Source organism: Lampetra fluviatilis, chromosome 2 (genome assembly GCF_964198595.1).
Source record: "Lampetra fluviatilis chromosome 2, kcLamFluv1.1, whole genome shotgun sequence".
Lineage (NCBI taxonomy): Eukaryota > Metazoa > Chordata > Hyperoartia > Petromyzontiformes > Petromyzontidae > Lampetra > Lampetra fluviatilis.
The window spans coordinates 2,228,253-2,241,576 of NC_136276.1; the positions used below are offsets into that span (position 1 = coordinate 2,228,253).

The following is a 13,324-nucleotide window of genomic DNA, read 5'->3' on the forward strand; positions in this document are numbered from 1 at the left end:
GAAAGCTCTAAAAACATACATTACACATCAGCTTACATCACATGGGGCAACATTTGTATCTGGGGTTTTCACTTCGCATACCTCCAATGGGTCTTCACAGGGAGGTTACCTCTTTTGCTTTACTGCAGTCTGGTACAACCTCCCCAAACACTCCACTAATATCTCACGAGTCATTGATAAAATAGATTCTTACCACTCAAGATAATATGCATCAATCTGCATTAAAGAATCAACATGACATTGGGATCAAGACCTCATAGTGCCATAATCCCTTGACTCGCGACTTCGAATTGCGAGCGTTGGAATCTTATTTTAATCTTGAACCAGTAAATGCCTTAACCCTCGACATTTAATGACATGGGCCAAAGATGGCAATTTTGGCATGAACATTCGTTGACTTCTACAAGAACGGGATTGTTAACATCGCCCACATTCCAATTAGTATGAGTCTTAAGATTAAGCTGTCGTCAAGGGAATACATAAAATCGAGAAATTAACATTGCTGAGAAAACTACATCATTCGCCGTCAAATAATGTAGCACAAACAGCAGAGAAGGGGTAGCGGGGGAGCTGGGGTTTGAAGAGAATCGGGGGCAGCGCAATGCGACCAAACACCCCCGCGGTTCAAAGGCAGAAGACAAGGCACCACGCGACATCTCATTGGGAGGTTTATTTAATGGAAGACGTCAAAAATCTGCGAAGCTACTGCTTCCGGCAGCCTCTACGGCGAGACAACTGTGGCTCCTACACGGGCTGGGAAGACGTGTCTACTTCTAATCTAGAGACACAGCGCTGGATGCGTCATGGCCAGACGACGGCGGCGGCGAGAGCGGTGGACGAGTTTGCTCTCGAATCTAAACACAAGAGGACGTGGCGACCGGACGGGCCTCGACTTATCGGCGGCCCGCGCCGCTGCTGGCGTACGCAGCCAGGTCGCCGGGAAGGCAATGGAATCGCGTGAGCTGGACAACGGCTTACGACAACGCGAACAACACCCACGAATAAAACGGCCCCCACGGACTTGAGAAGTGTTCAAGTAACAATTTTGTTGGAAACTGGACGGCTCGACCGCGTGCAGCAACACGGACGGACGCGCGCTTGCTGCAGGCTACCGATTTGAAAATCATTGTTACGATGCTATTGCGTTTGAAACCGTTCAGCGGGTACACTTAAAAGCTTACATATTTACGCAATATGCAGCTGAAGGATTAAAAAAAGATCAGCTGCCAGAAGAGTAGAAAGTCCTCGGACACAGCTGCATATGTAAGCAAATGGTGACGATTTCTGAGGACGAGAAATTTAAAATGTGCGCTTAAAATGCATTTTTACTTTCTCTAGTCACCGTTGTTATTACTGAGTGATGGCATCGTGCGGTTCGCACAGTGTATAGCAGCGGGGCTTCAAAACAAGCCTCACGTTCAATCCGTGTGACTTGGAATCGAACTCTTAAAACGATCTAGAAAGCTGCCCCTAATGTGCGTCTTAAAATGTCAACTTTTTTGCTGGTGGGAAAAAAATTTAACGTCACCCACGGGACGAAAGTGAAGAGTGACGTCCAGAAAGCTTCCCGAATTTCGCGAGGGAGCGCAAGCCACACACAATTATCCGTAATTATTGCTTATTGGATTTTTGTCCATTTGCACGTGGATGACCTATAAAACAGCAAACACAGCGATAACACTGACAGCAGCAACAGGTGTGTGACACGCTGGGGAAACGACAGACGCCGGGTGCGTAAACAACGATCCGTACGAAGCGTTTGAGCCACCTTGCTCTGGGACTTGAATTAACTACTACTACCACTATGTTTATTTCACCAGGCAAAGCCCACCAAGCAATATAGCTCTTTTTCAGAAGCGACCTGGCCACAAATGATAGCTCAACATAGTGGCTTGTCACAATGCTGATGACCGTTGCTCACCCAGGAAAGCTTGAGTCTCAAGACTCGATTTCACGAGGGTCCTGCTTCCATTGGGATGTTTTGTCAATGAAACCCGTGGTTGACATGTCAGAAGGAGGAATCTCACACATGAGGGGGGGGGGGATAACACTCAAACGAGCTCTGCATATACAGATTCAAGAATCCACTGTTGTAATACTTTCTCCTGGACACTTCACAGCCCAAGCCGACACCACCTGGTATTCCCAGTCTCCCATCCACGTAATAATCAGGCTCAACCCTGCTTATCTTCGGAGAGTTGACAAGGGGAGGCACAACCCATAACTCCTCACCCAACTGGGTTTACACAAAGCAATCATGGCCACCTACTAGTAGAACGAACGCCTTTATTGCAGGTTAAGCTATGAAATCACCTCGTGTCCACAAGGACAGCTGCCACTCGGGGTGCCCCTTCAAGTGTTCAACATGAGATGGGGTTGCAAAGCGCTTATCGTGTGTTCAGCGCTCTGAGACGCCCTGGCGTATAGGAGGGCGCTATATCAAAAACACATCGTTTTCATTGCCCAGTTGTAGCAGATGTGCTCTTCTTGGACGTTACATTCCATCACGAGTGGCGAGCTGTACCACCATCGGACAGACGGTGGGCTTGTGCCGGTACATTGAGGAGTCTCGTTAACGATCACTCGCAGACTGGACGAATCCTCGATGGTACTCGTTTCAGCAGGGTTTGTGTCTTAGAGAAACTTGATTGGGCAAGAGTTTGTGTGTTTTTTCTACGAAGGCGATGCCAAGTGTGCTCTCGGTGCGATGAGCAAATGATCAAATGTCTCTTCGCGGGAAGGACGAGACGTGTTCGTGAGATCGTGACATCATTGGCAACAAGTGAGAACTGCGGGAGTTGGCTAAACGTCGGTGGAATGGATCAAACCGCCTGCACTTCAAAGTCCCTCCGGAGGATGGCGCTCTTAAGGTGGCGATGACACGTGTGGTAATTTGTAGAATTCGTTGCTGGCAACGGTGGCCGCACCATTTTGTATCGTCGCCTCAATTGGCGGACAACAGGGATGATGACACAATCAAATCAAACACAGCGGTCAGATGACAACCTCGAGGTCACGTGATCACTCATTGTTCGTCGAAGAAACTAAAAAAAAAATGTCCTTCGGAAGGCAGAACTCCATCACCCCATGCCATTGCCGTAGCGAGTTGCTAAAACCGCTCAGTGCAAATCCTTTGCCGGTGGCAATTGACAGCAACAATTTACCCTAATATTGCCTGAGCACATCATGAACATTTGGCAATAATGCTTTACACCGTGTCAAACGTTTAAAAACACACGCAGCAGGTTTATCCTCCCCTTTGGTGCAATGAAACGCAATTACACAATCAATACATTATTGCAGCGAAGTGATTTTGATAAAAAAAAAAGATTTATAATTTAATAAAAAATACATTTGAAAGCAAAAAAATAAGTGGCGGCTTCTTTTGCCACTGAAAAATACCTCCAAATCTCTTTTTTCGTATTTGCACCCGATGTGAAAAGCTTAATGCTGACCTTCACGCAGCAAGATGCTGTCAAGCATCACGAGATCCGTGACCTCACCTAAGGGTGACCTCCCCGTGAGTTTGGGGAGAGACCTTCGCTGTCGGTGAGCAGAGGAAAAAGCCTTGGCCACAGTCTCACGCCTCTCTAACCCTTACCTTGCAGACTGAACGTCTGACTGTAATCCCACATTGTAAGCCCTAATGTTAAACATTCTACCTAGGTGAATACCAAGTCATTATCCTCTCACCTTAACCTGTGACCTGTAACCCTCCATCTTTACACTAACCCCGAACCCAAAATCCAACCCTATTCAACAGCTAATCTTATCGGTTCGTCCAATCCAACTATGAGTCCTTAAATCCAAAATCTGCCCACTACCCCATTCTTAACACGAAGCTGACTTGCAGTTGTCTGAAACCTACCGATGCCCCTAATCCTATCCCTAATCATTGCCCTACCAGTACCCCAACCTCTTTTGCTATCCCCACCATTAACCTTAATCATACCTCTGACATATATGACCCTTCACCCCACAGCCTAAACCTGTCGCCATCTCTAACCTTACCCCTATCTTCCAACTGGAATGCAACCCCTAACTGTACACATTCATTTTTACAAGCCCTTACCCTGTCCCCAAATCCAGACGTTTTCCAAACTCCAGTCTTCACAACCCACCAAGGTGCACAGGTCCAAACTGACATCTCCATTCAAATGTAAATTGTCCTTGCACACTGCACGCCCCTGATGACTGATAAACGCCTCCATCGTGATGTACAAAGCAACAAATCAAATTATAATGTCTCCAAAGGCAAATGTTCCCCCCATGTAGTGAGTGGCCAGCACCACGCCGCCTTTGTCTCCCTAGTGACAATGTTTTTACACATTGCACTAGGTTCTCAATTGAGGCTGAGTAAACCTAGGGGAGGAGGCCCAGGACCAGTTCAGATAAGCATCACTAGTGTTGGCCGTGAGTGATTCAGTGCCCTCTAAGTCACGTATTTAGCAATAATCAGGCATGTACAGCGTGCCACAACTGAATTGGCATTTGAATGGAGGGAGGTTTGGCGAGTAAGAAAAATTACCGCGGTGGCTCTGAAGAGTGGATTGTGGGAAACTCTTCGTGAACCTCTTCACCCCTCCCTACTTTGCCCGCACACTATCCCCGCTGGTCCCCCTCCGTCCCTTACCCCAATCGGTGGTGGATGCTGCCTGTGGTACCGCTGTAGTTCTTAAGTCGCTACGCAAATATGCGTGTGTGAGTGTGTGCGCGCGCGTGTGCGTGCGGGTCACACGATGCTGGTGATGTCGCCGATGGGCCTGCGTGCCGCCGCACCGCACGTGCCGCGGAAGGGGCTGCCCTCGTGGCCGCGGCGCACGCGCTCCAGCGGGCGCGAGCAGCAGGGCAGCGCCAGCAGCAGGCGGGCGAGCAGCGTGGCGCAGGGCAGGGGCAGCGCCAGCACGAACACGGGCGGCAGGTGGAAGTGGTAGTGCTCGGCTTCGAAGGCGCGGCGCCAGCCGAACGTGAGCGCGTGCAGCGTGCTCACCGCCAGCGCCACCACGCCCAGCTTGGACTGGTGGAGGGAGGGGGCGGGGAGGGCCAGCGGAGCGCGCGGCGTCGAGTGCCGTTAATGGTGATTACCGTGCGTGCGCGTGGAACCGCGGCGCCACGCCCACACCCACACTCACGCTGCTCGGTTGAGTTGGCTCGTCGGCGAAAATTTGGTAATTGTGATTCGATTACTTGGGTCCCTTCTAAAAGCAGTGGCCAGCTTCATATCCTGCCTCCTGCAGGCAGGAAAACACCGAAGAAGCCATGCAGAGTGTGGCATGGTTGGTGATGTGGCCTATGACGTCATGAAGCCCCGCTCTTCACCAGCAGCACGTGAGACTTTCCCCCCAGCTACTTCTGTGATATCCGATTAATCGCGTAACAGAAACGATAATTGGCAGAGCAAATTATTACGTAAATAATCGGTTACACCCGACTGTCGTGCGCGCACGCACACACACACTCCACCTGCACGTGTAATAGACGCATCCCGCCCGTACGTGTTTGTACGCACGCACACACGCACGCACGCACACACGCCGTACCTGTATGAAGCTGAACTCGCGCCAGTTGAGCGCGTCGCTGACGGACGGCAGGGAGGTGATGGCGAGCAGCACCATGAGGCCGAGCGCCATGATGCCGAGCGAGATGTACGTCTCCATGCGCCACACTTGCTCTTCATCCCACGACGACGTCAAGCCGCTCTGCACCTGAAAACGCCGGGCGACGAGAATGAGAGGCACGTGTGCTTTCCTGAGGGTCGCGTCGTCTCCGTCAAGGTGGCGCTGTCACGCAATGACATCGGACACCCGACGAAAGCGCCGAGATCAGCGATCAAACCATAATTTGTAAGAAAGTAGGCGTGGAGTTGTCAGTAGAGTCGTGTCTTGCGAATTGAGGCGCCTGTGGTATTGATTCCGCTTCATAGTCGATTCGACTGCCACATTACAGTATCGGTTCATCAAGGGTTAATCCCTGCGTCGATTCATTGGCAAGCGACCCACGGATTGAGTAATCCCATGGGCTAGTATGGCATCGCGTGAAACGCTCCCCCCCCTTTTTCTGATTGGCTAATATCTGAACGATCAGCGATTCGCTCCCAGTCCATTGTCATCGCCCTGCGGCGTCGCGTGGCACCGCGTGAACTCACCTGCCGGTAGGCGTCGTCGAGCAGGCGGTAGCGGTACGAGCGGCGCAGGGGCAGGGCGAGGCTGTAGATGGCGTGCAGGCCGGCGTAGAAGAACGCCAGCAGGCCCAGCTGCTTGCGGCATCGCAGCCAGCGGTCGAGCCACGGCGGGAAATGCCGCCACTTGGTGGCGTGCCACAGCTGCAGCGCCGCTGCCAGCGCGCCCGGCACGTACACCAGAGCAAGCAGCGACAGCGCCACCACGGGCAGCGTGGCATTCACCACCTCCACGGGGATCCTGCGAGGACACGAGGAGACATCAAAGGGGGACGCGGGTACGTGGGGAATCGGGGACAGAAAGATGCGGATATAGGAACGTGGGGACATGGGGACACGCGCTTACTTGTAGAACTCGCTGCGGCCGTGCACCGCGAAGGGGTGGACGACCTCGTGCACGAACGCGTAGAGGAAGAAGAAGAGGGAGAGCGCGAGGCAGAGCAGCACGGGGAAGCGCCACAGCGGGAAGAGGCGCAGGGGCAGTTCCTCGACGCTGGCGGCGGAGGAGAGGGCGCCCATGTCGAGCGGCGCGAAGCCGAGGTCGCGCGCCAGCTGCATGACGGCGGCGCGCGCCTCCACGCTGTCCCCGCACACGGGCACCTGTAGGCGCGCGGCAGGATGCACGATACGAAGTGAAGCACACGACACACAACATAAACACACGACACGGAATGCGGTAGCACGAGGGACGAAGCAACAATATGCACGACGTCGCACGAAACGCACGACGCGAAACATGAAACAAGAGAATCGCACGATCACTTCTTCCCCTACTCAGTGGCAGTGTGTGCGGCTCATTTCCCTCCTTCCTGTCTGATCTTGAGCTTTCTTCTTCACATCACTGTACGGCCTCCCTCTTGCTTGCTTCAAGTCGTCAAGCAGCGTCCTTCTCTTTCTGAATCTTGGCCTCTTTCCCAGCATCCCTAACACCTACAGAACTTCCTTAATCGAGCTCTCACCTTTGAGATTGTGCCCAATACACATCCCTTGCCTGGTCTGCATTGTTCTAAAGAGACTTCTCTCCTCCCGAAACCTGCTCCAGAACTTCCACATTTCTCTTTCACTCCACTCATACTCACATCTCAAGACTTATCCAGTCGCCTTACATCTCCCTTCCAGGTTTCGGCTGCGTAAAAACACGACCCCTCTAGACTCGGCTCTTCAAAAGTCACTTCTTCAACTCTGCTCATTCGTCTCGTCAGGAGCAAATGTTCTCCTCCTGCTCGAAGATGCCTTGCCCACACGGCGATCCCCGCTCGGATGAGCGCACGATTCAAAGCACAACGCGAAACGACGATGACGCTGCGATGCGCACACACGCGCACGCACGCACCGGACGTGACACTCACGCGCTTGCTGGAGTCCCTGGGCCCGCCCTGCAGCGCCCAGGCCGACACCACGTTAAAGGCCTTCACCACGTGCGAGTGGGGAAACATCTCCGCCAGGAATTCCGCATTGCTCCTCTGCGTCCTCCCGTCGCCGCCGCCGCTGCCTCCTCCGCGCTTCCGCCGCCGCTGCTCCCTCCTCTGCGCCGGGCTGCGGTTGCTGACGTCGACGAGGACCCTGCCGGCGAGCGCGCCGCCCAGCTCGGCGAGCGTCGCGTAGTGCTCGTGGTGCAGCGCCACGACCACGAGCGCAGCGCTCGCCGCCGCCTCGGCGCGGCCCAGCAGCTCGGCCTGCGGCGGCATGCGCTCGGCGGCCGCCTTGGGGTCACGGCTGCCCACGGCGACGGCGTAGCCGGCCGAGAGGAGGCGGGCCGCGAGGGCCCGCGCGAAGTCGCCGCTGCCCAGGATGGCCACGCTGCGGCGGTTCCCGTTGGGCCGGAAAGCGCCGCCGGTGCCGCCGCCGCCGCCGCCAGGCACGGGGCCGCCGTTGCGCAGGGAGATGAGCGGAGAGTTGGAGACGCTCAGGGTGCCCTCCACGGCCATGGTGGACGCGACGATGGGGGGGAGGGGAAAGGGGGGTGTGGGGGCAGACCCTCGGCTGGGGAGAGCCTCTGCGAGTAAAGAGGGTGCCACAGTGGCGAAATGTTAACTATCTCGCCTGGTGTACAGCAGGTCGTGGGTTCCATGTATATTTGGAGTGTGCGTGTTTTCCCCGTGTTCGCGCGGATTTTTCCCTCCACATTTAGAAACGTTAGTTTAGACTATTTGACTGCGATACATTTCCATGTGATAAGCTATCATTTGTGACCAGGTCGTTTCTGAAAAAGAGCTACAGTATACAGCTCAGTGGGCCTTGCTTGGTAAGATAAAAAGTCTCCGGGTTGCACAAGACCCGACCTACAGAAATCCTACTTTACGGAAATGCTCCCATGAATCGTGTAAAAAAATAATAATTTGCGGGCAGTTTTGCTTTAGTTACGTAAACGCAAACAGTGCAGTGCGGTGAGGTTGTGGATGAACACCGCGGAGCGAGACGTAAAGCGGTGAGATGTAAGACGGGCAGCCGCTAGTTTACTCGGTTAAACTAAAAGTGTATAATTGACAGACACACGCGCGCGCTGACACGTACAAAGATCCCCCTGAACAGACTTGGGGGCAAGTGCCGTTAGCGAGCTCCTATTAAGGCTGGGACGGCACACGAGGGGGTGGGTGGCCAGGAACACGCCCGACCGCCTTTGTCTCCCCAAAGGCGATTATTTTTACACACCGCACCAGGTATTCATTTGAGGCCCAGGACCGGTTCAGATAATCGTCACCGGTGTTGTTGGCCGCGAGCCGGGAATCGAACTCGGGTCGCCGGGTTCGTAGCGCAGGGCGCTAACCGCTCCCAGGACACACACAAAGACAAGCCACACACACACGCGCGCTGAGCTGGCGTTGCCTCTTGAATCCACAAAGATTTTGCAATTTTTATGGAATTTCCCAAAGACGTCACTGATCAGTTGCGACTCACAGCACATGACTTGCCAAAGCCAAAGGTCACCTGTACGGCCCCGAACGAACTCCTGGGGCAAGTGCTGTGTGCGAGCACCAATGACATCGGCATGGCACACACTAAGGGATGAGTGACCAGCAACCACGCCCGGTCGCCTTTGTCTCCCCAAGTGGCGATGTTTTTACACATCGCACCAGGAACTCATTTGAGGCTGAGTCGACCTAGGGGAGGCCAAGCGACCGGTTCAGATATTCGTCAATGTTTGTTGGCCGTGAGCGGGAATTGAACTCTGGTCTCTACAGCGTAGCGCGCTAACCACTGCGCCACCGCTCCTCACGCTCCACTTGACACCCCAAAGACAAAGATCCCCCGTATAGCCTTGAACAGACTGTTGGCGCAAGTGCTGTTCGCGAGTAGCAGCAGAAGGCCGGCACCCCACGTACACACAAACACGCGGCCTCATTAGTCCACTGCTGGATGAGTTTCGCCCTCACACCGTGCGGGCAGTCGGGAATCATTTGACCATACTTCACCACGCTGGCTGGCCAGTGCACGTTTTGTCTAAAGGCTCAAGCCAGCTTGCCTGAGCAGCATCTGACGAGGCCTCGCATTCTGGGTGATGTGGATATCCACCACGGGGAAGCAACGTCGCACGAACGGCCTCTCCCAAAACACCCCACGCCTATGCACGTGTCACTTTAAATCAAAGTCCCAGACTCCCTCACTCCCCTTCAACAAAGACAGCAGGACAGGCAGGCTACCACCCCCCCAGCCCCCACGTGCCACGTGCAGCGACTGTCTGGCTGTCATCACAGCTACCTTCACAAACCCGCACTGACCAGCGTGGTGAAGTATGGTCAATTCAACCCCCACCCCTCAACAGCGTGGGAAGACCCTCACCCAGTAGTGGACTGACACAAGTTAATGTGTATCATCATGTGAGGCATGTGAACACCGCCTGTGAATCTGGTGCTGTGGAATTCTCGAGCCCCAATCCATAGGGCACACTGCTGCTGCCACTCACAAGGATATCTTCACAAACTCTGATTTTTTCTAAACTGTGGGGGTCTCCATAAGCCCGCCGCCAAACCACCTAAGAAAAAAAATATATATACGTAACTGGTGTTGTTCAAATATCACAATAATGGTAAAGATTCTCGATTTGAAGTTTTCGTGACGGAAGCTTGTGTTGCCTCCGAAACGTCGTGATTTAATTTGTTTTAATTGTATTTTTTACCTACATGACTTTACCGAAAAATCAAAGAGTAATGTTCAAGATGACGTGCACATTACTCAAATTGGTCTTTTCCACGGAGCATCATCATTGCGGCATGACCCTCCTGGAAAGGAGTCGCGAGACTGGTTCAGGCTCCCTCCCCTGGGTAAGCCCGCCTGATTATATAACAAGAGACTCATCAAGTTGTGACCTCCCTAAACCCGACTCAATAAATCGAGGTCTTCCAAAACCTTAATTTTTCCGCATCACAGTTTTCTTTAACCATGGTACAGTATGTTATTTATTGATTGTTACATGAAACATGACTGTCATTACATCGTGGTTTTTGATCAAATCTTTCTAATCCTAAGCCCTCGTTTTATTCACCACATTCCACCCAAAACCGGTCTTCCGAACCCAGTTCAATTCTAAAAACATTTTGCCAACGTCCAACGATTGACCACTTTCAATCCCTGTTTTTTGGTCACTCATCGTTGGTCTCGAGTCCCCCTCATGGCACCCCACTCGCCACTGTCACCGGCTGTCTGGCCATGCCCGCCTATGGGATGGCGGTGGGGGGGGGCGTTAGGGGTACTCAAGCAGGGCCCGGTTCGCAGTGACCCCTACACAACCCAGACGCTCCATAGTTTCGGCGTGAACGCGCTTACCCGGTCACAGGCTGGGATGTCCGTCCGCGGAGAGACACGGGGAGACGAGCAGAGAGACAGGCAGACTCGGGGAGACACAGAAGGAGACACGGGGACACGCGTGGAGACACGGGGACACGCGGGGAAAGTGTCAACACGTCCAGACGACACCACCGCGGCGACCACGCATGAGCCAAACGGGAATCGATCCAACACGAATGTATAATGATTCGATCCTAATTGTATTGCGTTGCAGAAGAATCGAATCGAATTGGAGGCGGAGTTAAGATTCCGTAGGCGCTTTGTAATCGAATGGAATGGATCGAGTTGAATGCTACAGGGCTGTGTAATGTGAATGCCAATTGTTGGTTGTAAACACAATAAGTTATTTAAAAAAAGACTAAGCAATGCATTCGCAGGGATTACGTAATACTTTACAACACGCGTGTATCTTTGGAAGCATTTAAACTTAACTATAACATTTTTTATATTTGACTAAGTAAGCTCCAATGCGCTATAGAGATAGTTTATTAATATTACACGCTTTTATTTAACTCACTCTGTCTGTTGTACTGTATCCTCAAATCTTGTAACTCAATTTTTAGCCATTTCCCAATGTGGTATCGACAAACTTGGTATACTTATGTCATACTGATGACAACACTATATTCTATCATTAAAATAAAATATATATTTTTAAATATTATTTTTTGTATGTTATGTTTCGCCTTGGGTCTAATTGTCCATGCTCAACTTACGTTGGTTGTAAATCACCACGGTCCCTTACGTTATGGCAAGCATCGGGGCCACTTCCTGGAGTCATGGAGTTCTTACATTGCTAGTAGGGTACATTTCATTAAAGCGTGTTTAAAAAAAAGTTTGTTTAAATATTACTTATTTCAGAAGAGACCTGACCACAAATCATAGCTCAACGAAGTGGCTTTTTACGTGGAAATTTATAGCAAACAAATACTCTAAATGTCATTGGAACCTCATTTGCCAGTAAAAAATATGATAATTGTTTTTTTCTTCTTGGTTTTTTCGGTAAAGTCACGTGACTTTACCGAAAAAACCAAGAAGATGAATCCCTGCAGTCACGAAAGCTGTAAATCGAAAATAGTTTTTTTACCCTTTTATCTGGCAACAAAACTGACACCTTTTTTTTACAAGGAGTCATGTTTGCATAGACCACAATACCTGCAGTCATAATGCAAACAAAAAACATAACTCTAATAATGTATGCACTGTCGTTGAAGTTGATTGGTCCACACCCGAGACAGCTTTCCTTAGAGCCTAGTCTCACATGGTGTTGGACCAGATGACGCCAAAAGGCGCTCTAAACGCGTTGTTAGCTTCTAAAGGCAACTGCTTATAAAGGTTTGAAAATGGCGTCGCCCAAATGTTATCAGCCAATGTTAATGTGAGTGGTGGGCAGCGACTGCGGCGGTGGAGAGTTTTCCACCAATCAAAGGGCTGCCAGGTGAAAATTAGCATGTCACACCGCGTGTGTTGCGATCGAAACGTCGTAGTTTTTTGTTATTTTATTTGAACCTATCTACATGACTTTACCGAAAGACCCAAAGAATATCAAGGAAAGTTAAACAACTAATCACTTAATGTAGCCGGCTTTCTGCAGGTTAAGTCCCCAAAGATCAACTCAGCGTTACACTACGGGCTCGGTCGTAGACCTATCCAAACGTAAAGGTGTTGCAGCGTTGCACGTACTAAAGCGCCCCAGCCTTAACTAGACCACCAGCTCAGAGAACTGCTCGCGTGGCCATTGTGCCGGTTAGAAACCACAGAATAAAAATTATTGGTGAAAATGTGGTCGTCGTTCCACCGACGGGCATCAGTGTAACACGGGCTTTGTTGGTGTTGAACCGTTTATTTGGTGGTGCTGCTGCTTGGGCAGTGGTGTGCAACCAAAACACAATCATTAAATAAAACTGACTTACAAGGAAGAAAACATTTCGCGACTTTTCGGGCAATAACCATTCTTGATGGTCGATCAAGACGGAGGGGCGTTGCCCGACACCTCGCCTACATTTAATTTCTTTAATTTTTTATTCTACTCGAGCGGACAGAGGTAACGCACGAACGTGTTCACCCCTTGAACGCAACCCAAAAGTAAAACAAAACAACAACTGCTGCTTTAAAGTCGTAGGTCCGGAGGACATTCGGTCGGTTTCGATCCGTTCCAATGGTTTTTTGCGAAATCTATCCAGGAATCGATTCCGCTTCGTGAGAATCTCCCCTCTGAATGTCGCCCGCCTCCTGCTGGCTGGAGCGTGCACGCGCTGGTCAATATGGACAAAAACAAACCCCTACACACATTTTTGTCATAAGCAGAGTGCAGGGACTCCTCTACTTATGAACGAGTTAGTTTCCAGATGTCTGTTCGTA

General features: G+C 51.4%; 1 protein-coding gene across 1 annotated transcript; it reads right to left on the bottom strand.

Moving 5' to 3' along the window:
* Nucleotides 1–672: 672 nt before the first annotated feature.
* Nucleotides 673–11,129, bottom strand: LOC144939430 (metalloreductase STEAP2-like). Its single transcript, XM_078866697.1, has 6 exons — nucleotides 10,943–11,129; nucleotides 7,528–8,174; nucleotides 6,525–6,778; nucleotides 6,146–6,419; nucleotides 5,541–5,705; nucleotides 673–5,017 (listed from the first exon to the last, which is right to left on the bottom strand). The coding sequence occupies exons 2-6, from the start codon at nucleotides 8,104–8,106 to the stop codon at nucleotides 4,733–4,735; spliced, it is 1,557 nt and encodes a 518-aa protein (XP_078722823.1). The 5' UTR covers nucleotides 8,107–8,174; nucleotides 10,943–11,129; the 3' UTR covers nucleotides 673–4,732.
* Between the last annotated feature and the right edge of the window lie 2,195 nt (nucleotides 11,130–13,324).

Coding starts and splice junctions, on each gene's coding strand:
- LOC144939430 (XM_078866697.1), bottom strand. CDS start 8,106: ATGGCCGTGGAGGGCACCCTGAGCGTCTCCAACTCTCCGCTCATCTCC. Junction 6,779..7,527: donor CCAGGGACTCCAGCAAGCGC/GTGAGTGTCACG, acceptor GCGCGCCTACAG/GTGCCCGTGTGCGGGGACAG. Junction 5,018..5,540: donor GCGAGTTCAGCTTCATACAG/GTACGGCGTGTG, acceptor TCCCTCCACCAG/TCCAAGCTGGGCGTGGTGGC.